Source organism: Leptodactylus fuscus, chromosome 6 (genome assembly GCF_031893055.1).
Source record: "Leptodactylus fuscus isolate aLepFus1 chromosome 6, aLepFus1.hap2, whole genome shotgun sequence".
NCBI lineage: Eukaryota > Metazoa > Chordata > Amphibia > Anura > Leptodactylidae > Leptodactylus > Leptodactylus fuscus.
Window position 1 is genome coordinate 184,763,231 of NC_134270.1, and position 26,138 is coordinate 184,789,368.

At 41.9% G+C, this 26,138-nt stretch overlaps 1 protein-coding gene across 1 annotated transcript in view; it reads left to right on the forward strand.

The window, feature by feature from the left end:
• Nucleotides 1-13,055: 13,055 nt before the first annotated feature.
• The window catches only part of POU2F2 (POU class 2 homeobox 2), a 74,293-nt gene continuing 61,210 nt past the window's right edge, over nt 13,056-26,138 (forward strand). The window contains exon 1 of the mRNA XM_075278008.1: nt 13,056-13,161. Coding sequence (XP_075134109.1) covers nt 13,062-13,161 — 100 coding nt within the window. The 5' untranslated portion in view covers nt 13,056-13,061. The remainder of the gene's footprint in view (nt 13,162-26,138) is intronic.

Below are 26,138 nucleotides of genomic sequence, written 5' to 3' on the forward strand. Positions count from 1 at the left end.
ATTCAATTGAAAAAGTGAACCCCATATATTATATTGTATTATATTACACAGTCACCCCATTATATTGAGTCATTACAAACAGAGGGAAGTGTTCCTTTCTGTTAATGTTGATGATTATGACTTACAGCCAAGGCAAACCCAAAAGTCATTATCTCAGAAAATTAGAATAATTAAGGCTGGTCTTACACGACTGTAGTGGTTTTTGCGGTCCGCAACACAAATTTCACTTTAAAAATTAATTCCGCAGACATCCGCAAAGTGCATCCGCAACGTTCCTTGTGTATCAGTATTATGCGGATCCGCAAAAAAACAAAACACACCACAAAACACACATGTTGACATCCGCAATTGCGGATATAGACTGATGTATGTTCAGTGTATATCCGCAAAAATGCACGCGCCCATAGACTTCTATTGGACCTTCCGTGCCGTAAAAGAACGGCCATTACGGACATGCGGTATACTGTCCGGACCACGGTTGCGGCGCGCCACACCACTGACAAAATCTACGGTCGTGTAAGAGGCCTCATAGAAAACTATGGGACAGTAAATGGTCCGCAATTTTAAACCCGCAATTGCGGATCATTTGCGGTGCAAAACTACGGTCGTGTAAGACCAGCCTAACCCAAAACAGCTGCAAAGGCTTCACTGTATAATATAATACAAGTGTCTATAAAGGTCCCTAATTCTGGTTCAGTAGGCGACACGTTAACGGAAAGAAATGCTCAATATAATATATGGGGGTGACTGTATAATATAATACAATATGATATATGGGGGTGACTGTATAATATAATACAATATAATATACGGGGGTGACTGTATAATATAATACAATATAATATATGGGGGTGACTGTATAATATAATACAATATAATATATGGGGGTGACTATAATATAATACAATATAATATATGGGGTGACTGTATAATATAATACAATATAGTATATGGGGGTGACTGTATAATATAATACAATGTGATATATGGGGGTGACGGTATAATATAATACAATATGATATATGGGGGTGACTGTATAATATAATACAATATAATATACGGGGGTGACTGTATAATATAATACAATATAATATATGGGGTGATTGTATAATATAATACAATATAATATATGGGGGTGACTGTATAATATAATACAATATAATATATGGGGTGACTGTATAATATAATACAATATAATATATGGGGGTGACTGTATAATATAATACAATATAATATATGGGGTGACTGTATAATATAATACAATGTGATATATGGGGGTGACTGTATAATATAATACAATACAATATATGGGGTGATTGTATAATATAATACAATATAATATATGGGGGTGACTATAATATAATACAATATAATATATGGGGGTGACTGTATAATATAATACAATATAATATATGGGGGTGACTGTATAATATAATACAATATAATATATGGGGTGATTGTATAATATAATACAATATAATATATGGGGGTGACTATAATATAATACAATATAATATACGGGGGTGACTGTATAATATAATACAATATAATATATGGGGTGATTGTATAATATAATACAATATAATATATGGGGGTGACTATAATATAATACAATGTGATATATGGGGGTGACTGTATAATATAATGCAATATGATATGTGGGGGTGATTGTATAATATAATACAATATAATATATGGGGGTGACTATAATATAATACAATATAATATATGGGGTGACTATAATATAATACAATATAGTATATGGGGGTGACTGTATAATATAATACAATGTGATATATGGGGGAGACTGTATAATATAATACAATATAATATATGGGGGTGACTGTATAATACAATATAATATATGGGGGTGACTGTATAATATAATATAGTATAATATATGGGGGTGACTGTATAATGTAATACAATATAATATATGGGGGTGACTGTATAATATACAATATAATATATGAGGGTGACTGTATAATATAATATAGTATAATATATGGGGGTGACTGTATAATGTAATACAATATAATATATGGGGGTGACTGTATAATATAATACAATATAATATATGCAGGTGACTGTATAATATAATACAATATAATATATGGAGGTGATATGGGGGTGAGTGTATAATACAATATAATATATGGGGGTCACTGTGTAATATACAATATAATATATGGGGGTGACTGTATAATATAATATAGTATAATATATGGGGGTGACTGTATAATGTAATACAATATAATATATGGGGGTGACTGTATAATATACAATATAATATATGAGGGTGACTGTATAATATAATATAGTATAATATATGGGGGTGACTGTATAATATACAATATAATATATGAGGGTGACTGTATAATATAATACAATATGATATATGGGGGTGACTGTATAATATAATACAATATAATATATGGGGTGATTGTATAATATAATACAATATAATATATGGGGGTGACTGTATAATATAATACAATATAATATATGGGGTGACTGTATAATATAATACAATATAGTATATGGGGGTGACTGTATAATATAATACAATGTGATATATGGGGGTGACTGTATAATATAATACAATGTGATATATGGGGGTGACTGTATAATATAATACAATACAATATATGGGGTGATTGTATAATATAATACAATATAATATATGGGGGTGACTATAATATAATACAATATAATATATGGGGGTGACTGTATAATATAATACAATATAATATATGGAGTGACTGTATAATATAATACAATATAATATACGGGGGTGACTGTATAATATAATACAATATAATATATGGGGTGACTGTATAATATAATACAATATAGTATATGGGGGTGACTATAATATAATACAATGTGATATATGGGGGTGACTGTATAATATAATACAATGTGATATATGGGGGTGACTGTATAATATAATGCAATATGATATGTGGGGGTGATTGTATAATATAATACAATACAATATATGGGGTGATTGTATAATATAATACAATATAATATATGGGGGTGACTATAATATAATACAATATAATATATGGGGTGACTATAATATAATACAATATAGTATATGGGGGTGACTGTATAATATAATACAATGTGATATATGGGGGAGACTGTATAATATAATACAATATAATATATGGGGGTGACTGTATAATACAATATAATATATGGGGGTGACTGTATAATATACAATATAATATATGGGGGTGACTGTATAATATAATATAGTATAATATATGGGGGTGACTGTATAATGTAATACAATATAATATATGGGGGTGACTGTATAATATACAATATAATATATGAGGGTGACTGTATAATATAATATAGTATAATATATGGGGGTGACTGTATAATGTAATACAATATAATATATGGGGGTGACTGTATAATATAATACAATATAATATATGGAGGTGATATGGGGGTGAGTGTATAATACAATATAATATATGGGGGTCACTGTGTAATATAATACAATATAATATATGGGGGTGACTGTATAATATAATACAGTATAATATATGGGGGTGACTGTATAATGTAATACAATATAATATATATGGGGTGACTGTATAATACAATATAATATATGGGGGTGACTGTATAATACAATATAATATATGGGGGTGACTGTATAATATAATACAACATAATATATGCAGGTGACCGTATAATATAATACAATATAATATATGCTGGTGACTGTATAATATAATACAATATAATATATGGGGTGACTGTATAATATAATACAATATAATATATGGAGTGACTGTATAATATAATACAATATAATATATGGGGGTGACTGTATAATATAATACAATATAATATATGGGGGTGACTGTATAATATAATACAATATAACATATGGGGGTGACTGTATAATATAATACAATATAACATATGGGGGTGACTGTATAATATAATACAATATAATATATGGGGGTGACTGTATAATATAATACAATATAATATATGGGGGTGACTGTATAATATAATACAATATAATATATGGGGGTGACTGTATAATATAATACAATATAACATATGGGGGTGACTGTATAATATAATACAATATAATATATGGGGGTGACTGTATAATATAATACAATATAATATATGGGGTTGACTGTATAATATAATACAATATAACATATGCAGGTGACTGTATAATATAATACAATATAATATATGGGGGTGACTGTATAATATAATACAATATAATATATGGGGGTGACTGTATAATATAATACAATATAACATATGGGGGTGACTGTATAATACAATATAATATATGGGGGTGACTATATAATATAATACAGTATAATATATGGGGTGACTGTATAATATAATTCTATATAATATATGGGGGTGACTGTATAATATAATACAATATATATGGGGGTGACTAATATAATACAATATTATATGAGGGGGTGACTGTATAATTTAATACAATATAATATATGGGGGTGACTGTATAATATAATACAATATAATATATGGGGGTGACTATAATATAATACAATATAATTTATGGGGGTGACTGTATAATATAATACAATATAATATATGGGGGTGACTGTATAATATAATACAATATAATATATGGGGGTGACTGTATAATATCATCATACAATATATATGGGTGTGACTATAATATAATACAATATTCTAGATGGGGTGACTATAATATAATACAATATAATAGATGGCGGTCACTTTATCAATTCAATTACTAAAAAAACCCAAAAAAACCTTTTTGATGATCCTCTAATTTATGGAGATGCACTTGTACCTCTAGCTATACAGCTCAGTATCTCATTGGTTACTCCTCTATGTATACAGATGAACATCCTACTGGTTATACCTCTAGCTATACAGCTCAGCATCCTACTGGTTATACTTCTAACTCTAAGGCCCCTTTCACATGGGGACCGGATGGGCGGATTTTGACACCGAGAGGAGGCTCAAATAAATGGGCCGATTCCGGAGGTTGCTGCTGCGAGGCGAATGCTGCAGCTCAACGTGCCGCGGACTCCGCCTGATGAAAGGGCAACTCGATTCTTTTTTCTACTAGCAGCAACATGTATACATGGCCTATAAAGAGGGGGCGGATTATGAGGTGGATTCTGCGCCATAATCCGCCCCCTCTGTGCCTGTGTGAACTAGCCCTAAAGCCAAGCATCCTACTGGTTGTATCTCCAGCTATATAGTAGAACATCCTACTGGTTGTATCTCCAGCTATATAGTGGGGCATCTAACTGGTTATATCTCCAGCTATATAGTGGGACATCCTACTGGTTATATCTCCAGCTATATAGTAGAACATCCTACTCGTATCTCCAGCTATATAGTGGGACATCCTACTGGTTGTATCTCCAGCTATATAGTGGGACATCCTACTGGTTATATCTCCAGCTATATAGTGGAACATCCTACTAGTTATATCTCCAGCTATATAGTGGGACATCCAACTGGTTATATCTCCAGCTATATAGTAGAACATCCTACTGGTTGTATCTCCAGCTACATAGTGGGACATCTTACTGGTTATATCTCCAGCTATATAGTAGAACATCCTACTGGTTATATCTCCAGCTATGTAGTGGAACATCCTACTGGTTATATATCCAGCTATATAGTGGGACATGCTACTGGTTATATCTCCACCTATATAGTGGGACATCCTACTGGTTATATCTCCAGCTATATAGTAGAACGTCCTACTGGTTATATCTCCAGCTATATAGTGGGACATCCTACTGGTTGTAACTCCAGCTATATAGTAGAACATCCTACTGGTTGTGTCTCCAGCTATATAGTGGGACATCCTATTGGTTATATCTCCAGCTATATAGTAGAACGTTCTACTGGTTATATCTCCAGCTATATAGTTGAACATCTTACTGGTTATATCTCCAGCTATATAGTGGGACATCCTGCTAGTTATATCTCCAGCTATATAGTGGGACATCCTACTGGTTGTAACTCCAGCTATATAGTGGGACATCCTACTGGTTGTGTCTCCAGCTATATAGTGGGACATCCTATTGGTTATATCTCCAGCTATATAGTAGAACGTTCTACTGGTTATATCTCCAGCTATATAGTTGAACATCTTACTGGTTATATCTCCAGCTATATAGTAGGACATCCTGCTGGTTATATCTCCAGCTATATAGTGGGACATCCTACTGGTTATATCTCCAGCTATATAGTAGAACATCCTACTGGTTGTGTCTCCAGCTATATAGTGGGACATCCTATTGGTTATATCTACAGCTATATAGTAGAACGTTCTACTGGTTATATCTCCAGCTATATAGTTGAACATCTTACTGGTTATATCTCCAGCTATATAGTGGGACATCCTGCTGGTTATATATCCAGCTATATAGTGGGACATCTTACTGGTTATATCTCCAGCTATATAGTGGGACATCCTGCTGGTTATATCTCCAGCTATATAGTGGGACATCCTACTGGTTATATCTCCAGCTATATAGTGGGACATCCTACTGGTTGTGTCTCCAGCTATATAGTGGGACATCCTACTGGTTGTCTCTGTAGCTGTACATCTGAACATCCTACTAGTTGTCCCAATAGCATCCTGGACTAGGTCATCTCCTCTATGTTTGCTGTTATATCCACTGCACTATATTCGTGCTGCTATATGCACTATGGTGTATGCACTGTTATATATTTATTATGCTGTTTGCACTATGGTATACTCTCTAGGCTATATCTACTACCTTGTATCCACGATTCAATATATAATGTGCCATGTCCAGTACGAATACCATCTGTAGTACATGAGCAGTGTATATAGATCTACATACAATGTTTTTATAGTAAATGTATGTGCAGCATATATAGTATGAGCACTTTATATGGTACATGCTGTATGCATAGTATGTGCACCATGTATAGTATCAGCACTTTATATGGTACATGCTGTATGTATAGTATGTGCACCATGTATAGTATCAGCACTTTATATGGTACATGCTGTATGTATAGTATGTGCACCATGTATAGTATCAGCACTTTATATGTTACATGCTGTATGTATAGTATGTGCACCATGTATAGTATCAGCACTTTATATGGTACATGCTGTATGTATAGTATGTGCACCATGTATAGTATGAGCACTTTATATGGTACATGCTGTATGTATAGTATGTGCACCATGTATAGTATCAGCACTTTATATGGTACATGCTGTATGTATAGTATGTGCACCATGTATAGTATGAGGACTTTATATGGTACATGCTGTATGTATAGTATGTGCACCATGTATAGTATCAGCACTTTATATAGTACATGCTGTATGTATAGTATGTGCACCATGTATAGTATCAGCACTTTATATGGTACATGCTGTATGTATAGTATGTGCACCATGTATAGTATCAGGACTTTATATGGTACATGCTGTATGTATAGTATGTGCACCATGTATAGTATCAGCACTTTATATGGTACATGCTGTATGTATAGTATGTGCACCATGTATAGTATGAGCACTTTATATGGTACATGCTGTATGTATAGTATGTGCACCATGTATAGTATCAGCACTTTATATGGTACATGCTGTATGTATAGTATGTGCACCATGTATAGTATCAGCACTTTATATGGTACATGCTGTATGTATAGTATGTGCACCATATATAGTATGAGCACTTTATATGGTACATGCTGTATGTATAGTATGTGCACCATGTATAGTATCAGCACTTTATATGGTACATGCTGTATGTATAGTATGTGCACCATGTATAGTATCAGCACTTTATATGGTACATGCTGTATGTATAGTATGTGCACCATATATAGTATGAGCACTTTATATGGTACATGCTGTATGTATAGTATGTGCACCATGTATAGTATCAGCACTTTATATGGTACATGCTGTATGTATAGTATGTGCACCATGTATAGTATCAGCACTTTATATGTTACATGCTGTATGTATAGTATGTGCACCATATATAGTATGAGCACTTTATATGGTACATGCTGTATGTATAGTATGTGCACCATGTATAGTATGAGCACTTTATATGGTACATGCTGTATGTATAGTATGTGCACCATGTATAGTATGAGCACTTTATATGGTACATGCTGTATGCATAGTATGTGCACCATGTATAGTATCAGCACTTTATATGGTACATGCTGTATGCATAGTATGTGCACCATGTATAGTATCAGCACTTTATATGGTACATGCTGTATGTATAGTATGTGCACCATGTATAGTATGAGCACTTTATATGGTACATGCTGTATGTATAGTATGTGCACCATGTATAGTATCAGCACTTTATATGGTACATGCTGTATGTATAGTATGTGCACCATGTATAGTATCAGCACTTTATATGGTACATGCTGTATGTATAGTATGTGCACCATGTATAGTATCAGCACTTTATATGGTACATGCTGTATGTATAGTATGTGGACCATGTATAGTATCAGCACTTTATATGGTACATGCTGTATGTATAGTATGTGCACCATGTATAGTATCAGCACTTTATATGGTACATGCTGTATGTATAGTATGTGCACCATGTATAGTATCAGCACTTTATATGGTACATGCTGTATGTATAGTATGTGCACCATGTATAGTATCAGCACTTTATATGGTACATGCTGTATGTATAGTATGTGCACCATGTATAGTATCAGCACTTTATATGGTACATGCTGTATGTATAGTATGTGCACCATGTATAGTATCAGCACTTTATATGGTACATGCTGTATGCATAGTATGTGCACCATGTATAGTATGAGCACTTTATATGGTACATGCTGTATGTATAGTATGTGCACCATGTATAGTATCAGCACTTTATATGGTACATGCTGTATGTATAGTATGTGCACCATGTATAGTATGAGCACTTTATATGGTACATGCTGTATGTATAGTATGTGCACCATGTATAGTATGAGCACTTTATATGGTACATGCTGTATGCATAGTATGTGCACCATGTATAGTATCAGCACTTTATATGGTACATGCTGTATGTATAGTATGTGCACCATGTATAGTATGAGCACTTTATATGGTACATGCTGTATGTATAGTATGTGCACCATGTATAGTATGAGCACTTTATATGGTACATGCTGTATGTATAGTATGTGCACCATGTATAGTATCAGCACTTTATATGGTACATGCTGTATGTATAGTATGTGCACCATGTATAGTATCAGCACTTTATATGGTACATGCTGTATGTATAGTATGTGCACCATGTATAGTATCAGCACTTTATATGGTACATGCTGTATGTATAGTATGTGGACCATGTATAGTATCAGCACTTTATATGGTACATGCTGTATGTATAGTATGTGCACCATGTATAGTATCAGCACTTTATATGGTACATGCTGTATGTATAGTATGTGCACCATGTATAGTATCAGCACTTTATATGGTACATGCTGTATGTATAGTATGTGCACCATGTATAGTATCAGCACTTTATATAGTACATGCTGTATGTATAGTATGTGCACCATGTATAGTATCAGCACTTTATATAGTACATGCTGTATGTATAGTATGTGCACCATGTATAGTATCAGCACTTTATATGGTACATGCTGTATGCATAGTATGTGCACCATGTATAGTATCAGCACTTTATATGGTACATGCTGTATGTATAGTATGTGCACCATGTATAGTATCAGCACTTTATATGGTACATGCTGTATGTATAGTATGTGCACCATGTATAGTATCAGCACTTTATATGGTACATGCTGTATGTATAGTATGTGCACCATGTATAGTATGAGCACTTTATATGGTACATGCTGTATGTATAGTATGTGCACCATGTATAGTATGAGCACTTTATATGGTACATGCTGTATGCATAGTATGTGCACCATGTATAGTATGAGCACTTTATATGGTACATGCTGTATGCATAGTATGTGCACCATGTATAGTGTCACGGAGCAAAGGTATACGTCTTCCTCCGGATGGTCTTTTGAATCAACACGGACGCAAGAGGTCGGGAGACAACAGCAATTTATTGTAATCCACAAAGTTAGTAGCCGGCGGCGGTCACATCAACCGTAATAACAATAAGTCCACAGAAGTCACAATCCAATGATAGCTTTGGCTCCTTGGTCCTGTAACTAAATCCTGGCTCTCTGCAGAGCTGTGCACAGGCCGGCTAACACATACTAACTGCTAGCTACAACTATATACTAAGACTGTTACACCTATATCTGTGGGTAGGAAGGGCTGAGTCACAGATCCTTCCCCCCTCACCTATACCAAGGAGAGCAGACTCCCTGTCTACTATGGACAATGCACCATCCAACATCTTCTTGGAGACACTGATCAGATTATCTCCACCCATTGTCCTCACTGGTCCTCACTAGTTAGAGGTATTTGCATACAATGTGCTAACACACTAGACCCTAATCAGCCAACTACACATTGATGTATATAACAGGTTAGAGAATACATTCCACATGAAATATATATTACACATTGCCTATAGTATAGACTCTAACCATCCCGTGACATATAGTATCAGCACTTTATATGGTACATGCTGTATGTATAGTATGTGCACCATGTATAGTATGAGCACTTTATATGGTACATGCTGTATGTATAGTATGTGCACCATGTATAGTATCAGCACTTTATATGGTACATGCTGTATGTATAGTATGTGCACCATGTATAGTATCAGCACTTTATATGGTACATGCTGTATGTATAGTATGTGCACCATGTATAGTATCAGCACTTTATATGGTACATGCTGTATGTATAGTATGTGCACCATGTATAGTATCAGCACTTTATATGGTACATGCTGTATGTATAGTATGTGCACCATGTATAGTATCAGCACTTTATATGGTACATGCTGTATGTATAGTATGTGCACCATGTATAGTATCAGCACTTTATATGGTACATGCTGTATGTATAGTATGTGCACCATGTATAGTATCAGCACTTTATATGGTACATGCTGTATGTATAGTATGTGCACCATGTATAGTATCAGCACTTTATATGGTACATGCTGTATGTATAGTATGTGCACCATGTATAGTATCAGCACTTTATATGGTACATGCTGTATGTATAGTATGTGCACCATGTATAGTATCAGCACTTTATATGGTACATGCTGTATGTATAGTATGTGCACCATGTATAGTATCAGCACTTTATATGGTACATGCTGTATGTATAGTATGTGCACCATGTATAGTATCAGCACTTTATATGGTACATGCTGTATGTATAGTATGTGCAGCATATATAGTATCAGCACTTTATATGGTACATGCTGTATGTATAGTATGTGCACCATGTATAGTATCAGCACTTTATATGGTACATGCTGTATGTATAGTATGTGCACCATGTATAGTATCAGCACTTTATATGGTACATGCTGTATGTATAGTATGTGCACCATGTATAGTATCAGCACTTTATATGGTACATGCTGTATGTATAGTATGTGCACCATGTATAGTATCAGCACTTTATATGGTACATGCTGTATGTATAGTATGTGCACCATATATAGTATGAGCACTTTATATGGTACATGCTGTATGCATAGTATGTGCACCATGTATAGTATCAGCACTTTATATGGTACATGCTGTATGTATAGTATGTGCACCATGTATAGTATCAGCACTTTATATGGTACATGCTGTATGTATAGTATGTGCACCATGTATAGTATCAGCACTTTATATGGTACATGCTGTATGTATAGTATGTGCACCATGTATAGTATCAGCACTTTATATGGTACATGCTGTATGTATAGTATGTGCACCATGTATAGTATCAGCACTTTATATGGTACATGCTGTATGTATAGTATGTGCACCATGTATAGTATGAGCACTTTATATGGTACATGCTGTATGTATAGTATGTGCACCATGTATAGTATCAGCACTTTATATAGTACATGCTGTATGTATAGTATGTGCACCATGTATAGTATCAGCACTTTATATGGTACATGCTGTATGTATAGTATGTGCACCATGTATAGTATCAGCACTTTATATGGTACATGCTGTATGTATAGTATGTGCACCATGTATAGTATCAGCACTTTATATGGTACATGCTGTATGTATAGTATGTGCACCATGTATAGTATCAGCACTTTATATAGTACATGCTGTATGTATAGTATGTGCACCATGTATAGTATCAGCACTTTATATGGTACATGCTGTATGTATAGTATGTGCACCATGTATAGTATCAGCACTTTATATGGTACATGCTGTATGTATAGTATGTGCACCATGTATAGTATCAGCACTTTATATGGTACATGCTGTATGTATAGTATGTGCACCATGTATAGTATGAGCACTTTATATGGTACATGCTGTATGTATAGTATGTGCACCATGTATAGTATCAGCACTTTATATAGTACATGCTGTATGTATAGTATGTGCACCATGTATAGTATCAGCACTTTATATGGTACATGCTGTATGTATAGTATGTGCACCATGTATAGTATGAGCACTTTATATGGTACATGCTGTATGTATAGTATGTGCACCATGTATAGTATCAGCACTTTATATGGTACATGCTGTATGCATAGTATGTGCACCATGTATATTGCAAACACCATATATAACACGTGCACCATGTATAGTCCGTGCACCATGCATATTGTTGTGCAGAGGTGATACTACTGGGTTATATGCCCTGTGGCTATATACAATGCTCAGTAGTTACAGATGGGGCCTGTAATGCACTTAGTGGGTTATATATATACTGTATATATATATATATTGTAGATGTGACATAACACTGATACAGCTCAGCACTGAGAACAGCCTAGAGCCAGCCACTGATTGGTTAATGCAGCAAGTGTGGCAGAATCGGGGTTAACAGCGAGTGTGGGAGGGTTAGTTCCTACATGCTGTCTCTGCTTCATTACTTTCTTATATCTGATGTGATCTCTGCTCGCTCGCAGCTTCCACTTCTCATCATGGTGATCTCTAATCATTGGGCAGCAGGTGAGAGAAGCATCGAGGAGGCTAATGGGGTGCAGGGTTACTGTACTGAGAGTAATGGGGTGCAGGGTTACTGTACTGAGAGTAATGGGGTGCAGGGTTACTGTACTGAGAGTAATGGGGTGCAGGGTTACTGTACTGAGAGTAATGGGGTGCAGGGTTACTGTACTGAGAGTAATGGGGTGCAGGGTTACTGTACTGAGAGTAATGGGGTGCAGGGTTACTGTACTGAGAGTAATGGGGTGCAGGGTTACTGTACTGAGAGTAATGGGGTGCAGGGTTACTGTACTGAGAGTAATGGGGTGCAGGGTTACTATACTGAGAGTAATGGGGTGCAGGGTTACTATACTGAGAGTAATGGGGTGCAGGGTTACTGTACTGAGAGTAATGGGGTGCAGGGTTACTGTACTGAGGGTAATGGGGTGCAGTGATACTGTACTGAGGGTAATGGGGTGCAGGGTTACTATACTGAGAGTAATGGGGTGCAGGGTTACTGTACTGAGAGTAATGGGGTGCAGTGATACTGTACTGAGGGTAATGGGGTGCAGGGTTACTATACTGAGAGTAATGGGGTGCAGGGTTACTGTACTGAGAGTAATGGGGTGCAGGGTTACTGTACTGAGAGTAATGGGGTGCAGGGTTACTGTACTGAGAGTAATGGGGTGCAGGGTTACTGTACTGAGAGTAATGGGGTGCAGGGTTACTGTACTGAGGGTAATGGGGTGCAGGGTTACTGTACTGAGAGTAATGGGGTGCAGGGTTACTATACTGAGAGTAATGGGGTGCAGGGTTACTATACTGAGAGTAATGGGGTGCAGGGTTACTATACTGAGAGTAATGGGGTGCAGGGTTACTATACTGAGAGTAATGGGGTGCAGGGTTACTATACTGAGAGTAATGGGGTGCAGGGTTACTGTACTGAGAGTAATGGGGTGCAGGGTTACTGTACTGAGAGTAATGGGGTGCAGGGTTACTGTACTGAGAGTAATGGGGTGCAGGGTTACTGTACTGAGAGTAATGGGGTGCAGGGTTACTGTACTGAGAGTAATGGGGTGCAGGGTTACTATACTGAGAGTAATGGGGTGCAGGGTTACTATACTGAGAGTAATGGGGTGCAGGGTTACTGTACTGAGGGTAATGGGGTGCAGGGTTACTGTACTGAGGGTAATGGGGTGCAGGGTTACTATACTGAGGGTAATGGGGTGCAGGGTTACTGTACTGAGAGTAATGGGGTGCAGGGTTACTATACTGAGGGTAATGGGGTGCAGGGTTACTGTACTGAGGGTAATGGGGTGCAGGGTTACTGTACTGAGGGTAATGGGGTGCAGGGTTACTGTACTGAGAGTAATGGGGTGCAGGGTTACTATACTGAGGGTAATGGGGTGCAGGGTTACTATACTGAGAGTAATGGGGTGCAGTGATACTGTACTGAGAGTAATGGGGTGCAGGGTTACTGTACTGAGGGTAATGGGGTGCAGGGTTACTGTACTGAGGCTAATGGGGTGCAGGGTTACTGTACTGAGAGTAATGGGGTGCAGGGTTACTGTACTGAGGGTAATGGGGTGCAGGGTTACTGTACTGAGGGTAATGGGGTGCAGGGTTACTGTACTGAGAGTAATGGGGTGCAGGGTTACTGTACTGAGAGTAATGGGGTGCAGGGTTACTATACTGAGAGTAATGGGGTGCAGGGTTACTATACTGAGAGTAATGGGGTGCAGGGTTACTGTACTGAGGGTAATGGGGTGCAGGGTTACTGTACTGAGGGTAATGGGGTGCAGGGTTACTGTACTGAGGGTAATGGGGTGCAGGGTTACTGTACTGAGAGTAATGGGGTGCAGGGTTACTATACTGAGGGTAATGGGGTGCAGGGTTACTGTACTGAGGGTAATGGGGTGCAGGGTTACTGTACTGAGGGTAATGGGGTGCAGGGTTACTGTACTGAGGGTAATGGGGTGCAGGGTTACTGTACTGAGAGTAATGGGGTGCAGGGTTACTATACTGAGGGTAATGGGGTGCAGGGTTACTATACTGAGAGTAATGGGGTGCAGTGATACTGTACTGAGAGTAATGGGGTGCAGGGTTACTGTACTGAGGGTAATGGGGTGCAGGGTTACTGTACTGAGGCTAATGGGGTGCAGGGTTACTGTACTGAGAGTAATGGGGTGCAGCGATACTGTACTGAGGGTAATGGGGTGCAGCGATACTGTACTGAGGGTAATGGGGTGCAGCGATACTGTACTGAGGGTAATGGGGTGCAGCGATACTGTACTGAGGGTAATGGGGTGCAGGGTTACTGTACTGAGAGTAATGGGGTGCAGGGTTACTGTACTGAGGGTAATGGGGTGCAGGGTTACTGTACTGAGGGTAATGGGGTGCAGGGTTACTATACTGAGAGTAATGGGGTGCAGGGTTACTGTACTGAGGGTAATGGGGTGCAGGGTTACTGTACTGAGGGTAATGGGGTGCAGGGTTACTGTACTGAGGGTAATGGGGTGCAGGGTTACTGTACTGAGGGTAATGGGGTGCAGGGTTACTGTACTGAGAGTAATGGGGTGCAGGGTTACTGTACTGAGGGTAATGGGGTGCAGTGATACTGTACTGAGGGTAATGGGGTGCAGCGATACTGTACTGAGGGTAATGGGGTGCAGGGTTACTGTACTGAGGGTAATGGGGTGCAGGGTTACTGTACTGAGAGTAATGGGGTGCAGTGATACTGTACTGAGGGTAATGGGGTGCAGCGATACTATACTGAGAGTAATGGGGTGCAGGGTTACTGTACTGAGGGTAATGGGGTGCAGGGTTACTGTACTGAGGGTAATGGGGTGCAGGGTTACTATACTGAGAGAAATGGGGTGCAGTGATACTGTACTGAGGGTAATGGGGTGCAGGGTCACTGTACTGAGAGTAATGGGGTGCAGGGTTACTATACTGAGAGTAATGGGGTGCAGTGATACTGTACTGAGGGTAATGGGGTGCAGGGTCACTGTACTGAGAGTAATGGGGTGCAGGGTTACTATACTGAGAGTAATGGGGTGCAGGGTTACTGTACTGAGGGTAATGGGGTGCAGGGTTACTATACTGAGAGTAATGGGGTGCAGGGTTACTGTACTGAGGGTAATGGGGTGCAGGGTTACTATACTGAGGGTAATGGGGTGCAGGGTTACTGTACTGAGGGTAATGGGGTGCAGTGATACTGTACTGAGGGTAATGGGGTGCAGTGATACTGTACTGAGAGTAATGGGGTGCAGGGTCACTGTACTGAGGGTAATGGGGTGCAGGGTTACTGTACTGAGGGTAATGGGGTGCAGGGTTACTATACTGAGGGTAATGGGGTGCAGGGTTACTATACTGAGAGTAATGGGGTGCAGGGTTACTGTACTGAGGGTAATGGGGTGCAGTGATACTGTACTGAGAGTAATGGGGTGCAGGGTCACTGTACTGAGGGTAATGGGGTGCAGGGTTACTGTACTGAGAGTAATGGGGTGCAGGGTTACTATACTGAGGGTAATGGGGTGCAGGTTTGCTATATTGAGGGTAATGAGTCGCAGGGTCACTGTACTGAGAGTAATGGGGTGCAGGGTCACTGTACTGAGGGTAATGGGGTGCAAAATTACTGTACTGAGGGTAATGGACATGGGGTAATGGGGTGCAGGGTCACTGTACAGAGAACAATGGGGTACAGAATCACTGTACTGAGGTTCACTGGGCACAAGATTACTGTACTGAGAGTGACAGGGTGCAGGGTATAGGGCTTATTGGTCTGAGAGTAATGGGTGAAGGTTATTTAAATACATCATGGAGTTTTCAGTTTTTATTTTAAACGTATTTCAAATATTTTAGTTTCATGTCGTCTATATATTTCTTTATAAATCCTACATCCTGCAATTCTCCTTCTGGCCACTAAGCCTGATAATAGACTGACACTTGCCAATCCTGACGGAGCAGCAGTCAGCTCATTTACATCACAGCCAGGATTACAATAGAAGATAACTCCTCTATAGATAACTGCATTCAGCCATCATTACATCACTACTGATAATAGATGATGTCAGAGCGTAGCTCCTCCCTCTCCCTGCACTGAGCATGTCCAGACCACTTCCCATAGACGTCACCGAGTCGCCTATTTCTGCTTAGGACTCTGAGACTGCTGGAAAGCAGATCACCAAATGCTGTTATCAGAGGAGAAGCTCAGGCAAGATGGGGACAAGATGGCGCCCCCATAATCCTCCACAAAATATAGAGTAAAAAATCAGAAAGCAATTATTTATTAAAACCAGATTACAGCTAAGTCATGGTTAAGTGACTGGTAGTACTAATGGTCCCAGCAGGCGTACAGGGTGCAGTCTATATGATGACACCTATAGAGGCAGGACGGTTACTCCATAAGTGACTGGTAGTACTAGTGGTCCCAGCAGGCGTACAGGGTGCAGTCTATATGATGACACCTATAGAGGCAGGACGGTTACTCCATAAGTGACTGGTAGTACTAGTGGTCCCAGCAGGCGTATACGGTGCAGTCTATATGATGACACCTATAGAGGCAGGACAGTTACTCCATAAGTGACTGGTAGTACTAGTGGTCCCAGCAGGCGTACAGGGTGCAGTCTATATGATGACACCTATAGAGACAGGACGGTTACTCCATAAGTGACTGGTAGTACTAGTGGTCCCAGCAGGCGTACAGGGTGCAGTCTATATGATGACACCTATAGAGGCAGGACGGTTACTCCATAAGTGACTGGTAGTACTAATGGTCCCAGCAGGCGTACAGGGTGCAGTCTATATGATGACACCTATAGAGGCAGGACGGTTACTCCATAAGTGACTGGTAGTACTAGTGGTCCCAGCAGGCGTACAGGGTGCAGTCTATATGATGACACCTATAGAGGCAGGACGGTTACTCCATAAGTGACTGGTAGTACTAGTGGTCCCAGCAGGCGTACAGGGTGCAGTCTATATGATGACACCTATAGAGGCAGGACGGTTACTCCATAAGTGACTGGTAGTACTAGTGGTCCCAGCAGGCGTACAGGGTGCAGTCTATATGATGACACCTATAGAGGCAGGACGGTTACTCCATAAGTGACTGGTAGTACTAGTGGTCCCAGCAGGCATACAGGGTGCAGTCTATATGATGACACCTATAGAGGCAGGACAGTTACTCCATAAGTGACTGGTAGTACTAGTGGTCCCAGCAGGCGTATACGGTGCAGTCTATATGATGACACCTATAGAGGCAGGACGGTTACTCCATAAGTGACTGGTAGTACTAGTGGTCCCAGCAGGCGTACAGGGTGCAGTCTATATGATGACACCTATAGAGGCAGGACGGTTACTCCATAAGTGACTGGTAGTACTAGTGGTCCCAGCAGGCGTACAGGGTGCAGTCTATATGATGACACCTATAGAGGCAGGACGGTTACTCCATAAGTGACTGGTAGTACTAGTGGTCCCAGCAGGCGTACAGGGTGCAGTCTATATGATGACACCTATAGAGACAGGACGGTTACTCCATAAGTGACTGGTAGTACTAGTGGTCCCAGCAGGCGTACAGGGTGCAGTCTATATGATGACACCTATAGAGGCAGGACGGTTACTCCATAAGTGACTGGTAGTACTAGTGGTCCCAGCAGGCGTACAGGGTGCAGTCTATATGATGACACCTATAGAGGCAGGACAGTTACTCCATAAGTGACTGGTAGTACTAGTGGTCCCAGCAGGCGTATACGGTGCAGTCTATATGATGACCCCTATAGAGGCAGGGCGGATACTCCATAAGTGACTGGTAGTACTAGTGGTCCCAGCAGGCGTATACGGTGCAGTCTATATGATGACACCTATAGAGGCAGGACAGTTACTCCATAAGTGACTGGTAGTACTAGTGGTCCCAGCAGGCGTACAGGGTGCAGTCTATATGATGACACCTATAGAGACAGGACGGTTACTCCATAAGTGACTGGTAGTACTAGTGGTCCCAGCAGGCGTACAGGGTGCAGTCTATATGATGACACCTATAGAGGCAGGACGGTTACTCCATAAGTGACTGGTAGTACTAGTGGTCCCAGCAGGCGTATACGGTGCAGTCTATATGATGACACCTATAGAGGCAGGACGGTTACTCCATAAGTGACTGGTAGTACTAGTGGTCCCAGCAGGCGTACAGGGTGCAGTCTATATGATGACACCTATAGAGGCAGGACGGTTACTCCATAAGTGACTGGTAGTACTAGTGGTCCCAGCAGGCGTACAGGGTGCAGTCTATATGATGACACCTATAGAGGCAGGACAGTTACTCCATAAGTGACTGGTAGTACTAGTGGTCCCAGCAGGCGTACAGGGTGCAGTCTATATGATGACACCTTTAGAGGCAGGACAGTTACTCCATAAGTGACTGGTAGTACTAGTGGTCCCAGCAGGCGTATACGGTGCAGTCTATATGATGACCCCTATAGAGGCAGGACGGTTACTCCATAAGTGACTGGTAGTACTAGTGGTCCCAGCAGGCGTATACGGTGCAGTCTATATGATGACACCTATAGAGGCAGGACGGTTACTCCATAAGTGACTGGTAGTACTAGTGGTCCCACCAGGCGTATACGGTGCAGTCTATATGATGACACCTATAGAGGCAGGACGGTTACTCCATAAGTGACTGGTAGTACTAATGGTCCCAGCAGGCGTACAGGGTGCAGTCTATATGATGACACCTATAGAGGCAGGACGGTTACTCCATAAGTGACTGGTAGTACTAGTGGTCCCAGCAGGCGTACAGGGTGCAGTCTATATGATGACACCTATAGAGGCAGGACGGTTACTCCATAAGTGACTGGTAGTACTAGTGGTCCCAGCAGGCGTACAGGGTGCAGTCTATATGATGACACCTATAGAGGCAGGACGGTTACTCCATAAGTGACTGGTAGTACTAGTGGTCCCAGCAGGCGTACAGGGTGCAGTCTATATGATGACACCTATAGAGGCAGGACGGTTACTCCATAAGTGACTGGTAGTACTAGTGGTCCCAGCAGGCATACAGGGTGCAGTCTATATGATGACACCTATAGAGGCAGGACAGTTACTCCATAAGTGACTGGTAGTACTAGTGGTCCCAGCAGGCGTACAGGGTGCAGTCTATATGATGACACCTATAGAGGCAGGACAGTTACTCCATAAGTGACTGGTAGTACTAGTGGTCCCAGCAGGCGTACAGGGTGCAGTCTATATGATGACACCTATAGAGGCAGGACGGTTACTCCATAAGTGACTGGTAGTACTAGTGGTCCCAGCAGGCGTACAGGGTGCAGTCTATATGATGACACCTATAGAGGCAGGACGGTTACTCCATAAGTGACTGGTAGTACTAGTGGTCCCAGCAGGCGTATACGGTGCAGTCTATATGATGACACCTATAGAGACAGGACGGTTACTCCATAAGTGACTGGTAGTACTAGTGGTCCCAGCAGGCGTACAGGGTGCAGTCTATATGATGACACCTATAGAGGCAGGACAGTTACTCCATAAGTGACTGGTAGTACTAGTGGTCCCAGCAGGTGTATACGGTGCAGTCTATATGATGACCCCTATAGAGGCAGGGCGGTTACTCCATAAGTGACTGGTAGTACTAGTGGTCCCAGCAGGCGTATACGGTGCAGTCTATATGATGACACCTATAGAGGCAGGACAGTTACTCCATAAGTGACTGGTAGTACTAGTGGTCCCAGCAGGCGTACAGGGTGCAGTCTATATGATGACACCTATAGAGGCAGGACAGTTACTCCATAAGTGACTGGTAGTACTAGTGGTCCCAGCAGGCGTATACGGTGCAGTCTATATGATGACACCTATAGAGGCAGGACGGTTACCCCATAAGTGACTGGTAGTACTAGTGGTCCCAGCAGGCGTATACGGTGCAGTCTATATGATGACACCTATAGAGGCAGGACAGTTACTCCATAAGTGACTGGTAGTACTAGTGGTCCCAGCAGGCGTATACGGTGCAGTCTATATGATGACACCTATAGAGGCAGGACGGTTACTCCATAAGTGACTGGTAGTACTAGTGGTCCCAGCAGGCGTATACGGTGCAGTCTATATGATGACACCTATAGAGGCAGGACGGTTACCCCATAAGTGACTGGTAGTACTAGTGGTCCCAGCAGGCGTACAGGGTGCAGTCTATATGATGACACCTATAGAGGCAGGACGGTTACTCCATAAGTGACTGGTAGTACTAGTGGTCCCAGCAGGCGTACAGGGTGCAGTCTATATGATGACACCTATAGAGGCAGGACGGTTACTCCATAAGTGACTGGTAGTACTAGTGGTCCCAGCAGGCGTATACGGTGCAGTCTATATGATGACACCTATAGAGGCAGGACGGTTACTCCATAAGTGACTGGTAGTACTAGTGGTCCCAGCAGGCGTATACGGTGCAGTCTATATGATGACACCTATAGAGGCAGGACGGTTACTCCATAAGTGACTGGTAGTACTAGTGGTCCCAGCAGGCGTACAGGGTGCAGTCTATATGATGACACCTATAGAGGCAGGACGGTTACTCCATAAGTGACTGGTAGTACTAGTGGTCCCACCAGGCGTATACGGTGCAGTCTATATGATGACACCTATAGAGGCAGGACGGTTACTCCATAAGTGACTGGTAGTACTAATGGTCCCAGCAGGCGTACAGGGTGCAGTCTATATGATGACACCTATAGAGGCAGGACGGTTACTCCATAAGTGACTGGTAGTACTAATGGTCCCAGCAGGCGTACAGGGTGCAGTCTATATGATGACACCTATAGAGGCAGGACGGTTACTCCATAAGTGACTGGTAGTACTAGTGGTCCCAGCAGGCGTACAGGGTGCAGTCTATATGATGACACCTATAGAGGCAGGACGGTTACTCCATAAGTGACTGGTAGTACTAGTGGTCCCAGCAGGCGTACAGGGTGCAGTCTATATGATGACACCTATAGAGGCAGGACGGTTACTCCATAAGTGACTGGTAGTACTAGTGGTCCCAGCAGGCATACAGGGTGCAGTCTATATGATGACACCTATAGAGGCAGGACAGTTACTCCATAAGTGACTGGTAGTACTAGTGGTCCCAGCAGGCGTACAGGGTGCAGTCTATATGATGACACCTATAGAGGCAGGACGGTTACTCCATAAGTGACTGGTAGTACTAGTGGTCCCAGCAGGCGTACAGGGTGCAGTCTATATGATGACACCTATAGAGGCAGGACGGTTACTCCATAAGTGACTGGTAGTACTAGTGGTCCCAGCAGGCGTACAGGGTGCAGTCTATATGATGACACCTATAGAGACAGGACGGTTACTCCATAAGTGACTGGTAGTACTAGTGGTCCCAGCAGGCGTACAGGGTGCAGTCTATATGATGACACCTATAGAGGCAGGACGGTTACTCCATAAGTGACTGGTAGTACTAGTGGTCCCAGCAGGTGTATACGGTGCAGTCTATATGATGACCCCTATAGAGGCAGGGCGGTTACTCCATAAGTGACTGGTAGTACTAGTGGTCCCAGCAGGCGTATACGGTGCAGTCTATATGATGACACCTATAGAGACAGGACGGTTACTCCATAAGTGACTGGTAGTACTAGTGGTCCCAGCAGGCGTACAGGGTGCAGTCTATATGATGACACCTATAGAGGCAGGACAGTTACTCCATAAGTGACTGGTAGTACTAGTGGTCCCAGCAGGCGTACAGGGTGCAGTCTATATGATGACACCTATAGAGGCAGGACGGTTACTCCATAAGTGACTGGTAGTAATAGTGGTCCCAGCAGGCGTACAGGGTGCAGTCTATATGATGACACCTATAGAGGCAGGACAGTTACTCCATAAGTGACTGGTAGTACTAGTGGTCCCAGCAGGCGTACAGGGTGCAGTCTATATGATGACACCTATAGAGGCAGGACGGTTACTCCATAAGTGACTGGTAGTAATAGTGGTCCCAGCAGGCGTACAGGGTGCAGTCTATATGATGACACCTATAGAGGCAGGACAGTTACTCCATAAGTGACTGGTAGTACTAGTGGTCCCAGCAGGCGTACAGGGTGCAGTCTATATGATGACACCTATAGAGGCAGGACAGTTACTCCATAAGTGACTGGTAGTACTAGTGGTCCCAGCAGGCGTACAGGGTGCAGTCTATATGATGACACCTATAGAGACAGGACGGTTACTCCATAAGTGACTGGTAGTACTAGTGGTCCCAGAAGGCGTACAGGGTGCAGTCTATATGATGACACCTATAGAGGCAGGACGGTTACTCCATAAGTGACTGGTAGTACTAGTGGTCCCAGCAGGCGTGTACGGTGCAGTCTATATGATGACACCTATAGAGGCAGGACGGTTACTCCATAAGTGACTGGTAGTACTAGTGGTCCCAGCAGGCGTATACGGTGCAGTCTATATGATGACACCTATAGAGGCAGGACGGTTACTCCATAAGTGACTGGTAGTACTAGTGGTCCCAGCAGGCGTACAGGGTGCAGTCTATATGATGACACCTATAGAGACAGGACGGTTACTCCATAAGTGACTGGTAGTACTAGTGGTCCCAGCAGGCGTACAGGGTGCAGTCTATATGATGACACCTATAGAGGCAGGACGGTTACTCCATAAGTGACTGGTAGTACTAGTGGTCCCAGCAGGCGTACAGGGTGCAGTCTATATGATGACACCTATAGAGGCAGGACAGTTACTCCATAAGTGACTGGTAGTACTAGTGGTCCCAGCAGGCGTACAGGGTGCAGTCTATATGATGACACCTATAGAGTCAGGACGGTTACTCCATAAGTGACTGGTAGTACTAGTGGTCCCAGCAGGCGTACAGGGTGCAGTCTATATGATGACACCTATAGAGGCAGGACAGTTACTCCATAAGTGACTGGTAGTACTAGTGGTCCCAGCAGGCGTACAGGGTGCAGTCTATATGATGACACCTATAGAGACAGGACGGTTACTCCATAAGTGACTGGTAGTACTAGTGGTCCCAGCAGGCGTACAGGGTGCAGTCTATATGATGACACCTATAGAGGCAGGACGGTTACTCCATAAGTGACTGGTAGTACTAATGGTCCCAGCAGGCGTACAGGGTGCAGTCTATATGATGACACCTATAGAGGCAGGACAGTTACTCCATAAGTGACTGGTAGTACTAGTGGTCCCAGCAGGCGTATACGGTGCAGTCTATATGATGACACCTATAGAGGCAGGACAGTTACTCCATAAGTGACTGGTAGTACTAGTGGTCCCAGCAGGCGTATACGGTGCAGTCTATATGATGACACCTATAGAGACAGGACGGTTACTCCATAAGTGACTGGTAGTACTAGTGGTCCCAGCAGGCGTACAGGGTGCAGTCTATATGATGACACCTATAGAGGCAGGACGGTTACTCCATAAGTGACTGCTAGTACTAGTGGTCCCAGCAGGCGTACAGGGTGCAGTCTATATGATGACACCTATAGAGGCAGGACAGTTACTCCATAAGTGACTGGTAGTACTAGTGGTCCCAGCAGGCGTACAGGGTGCAGTCTATATGATGACACCTATAGAGGCAGGACGGTTACTCCATAAGTGACTGGTAGTACTAGTGGTCCCAGCAGGCGTACAGGGTGCAGTCTATATGATGACACCTTTAGAGGCAGGACAGTTACTCCATAAGTGACTGGTAGTACTAGTGGTCCCAGCAGGCGTATACGGTGCAGTCTATATGATGACACCTATAGAGGCAGGACGGTTACTCCATAAGTGACTGGTAGTACTAGTGGTTCCAGCAGGCGTACAGGGTGCAGTCTATATGATGACCCCTATAGAGGCAGGACAGTTACTCCATAAGTGACTGGTAGTACTAGTGGTCCCAGCAGGCGTACAGGGTGCAGTCTATATGATGACACCTATAGAGACAGGACGGTTACTCCATAAGTGACTGGTAGTACTAGTGGTCCCAGCAGGCGTATACGGTGCAGTCTATATGATGACACCTATAGAGGCAGGACAGTTACTCCATAAGTGACTGGTAGTACTAGTGGTCCCAGCAGGCGTATACGGTGCAGTCTATATGATGACACCTATAGATACAGGACGGTTACCCCATAAGTGACTGGTAGTACTAGTGGTCCCAGCAGGCGTACAGGGTGCAGTCTATATGATGACACCTATAGAGGCAGGACAGTTACTCCATAAGTGACTGGTAGTACTAGTGGTCCCAGCAGGCGTACAGGGTGCAGTCTATATGATGACACCTATAGAGGCAGGACGGTTACTCCATAAGTGACTGGTACTACTAGTGGTCCCAGCAGGCGTACAGGGTGCAGTCTATATGATGACACCTATAGAGACAGGACAGTTACTCCATAAGTGACTGGTAGTACTAGTGGTCCCAGCAGGCGTATACGGTGCAGTCTATATGATGACACCTATAGAGGCAGGACGGTTACTCCATAAGTGACTGGTAGTACTAGTGGTCCCAGCAGGCGTACAGGGTGCAGTCTATATGATGACACCTTTAGAGGCAGGACGGTTACTCCATAAGTGACTGGTAGTACTAGTGGTCCCAGCAGGCGTACAGGGTGCAGTCTATATGATGACACCTATAGAGGCAGGACAGTTACTCCATAAGTGACTGGTAGTACTAGTGGTCCCAGCAGGCGTACAGGGTGCAGTCTATATGATGACACCTATAGAGGCAGGACGGTTACTCCATAAGTGACTGGTAGTACTAGTGGTCCCAGCAGGCGTACAGGGTGCAGTCTATATGATGACACCTATAGAGGCAGGACAGTTACTCCATAAGTGACTGGTAGTACTAGTGGTCCCAGCAGGCGTATACGGTGCAGTCTATATGATGACACCTATAGAGGCAGGACGGTTACTCCATAAGTGACTGGTAGTACTAGTGGTTCCAGCAGGCGTACAGGGTGCAGTCTATATGATGACCCCTATAGAGG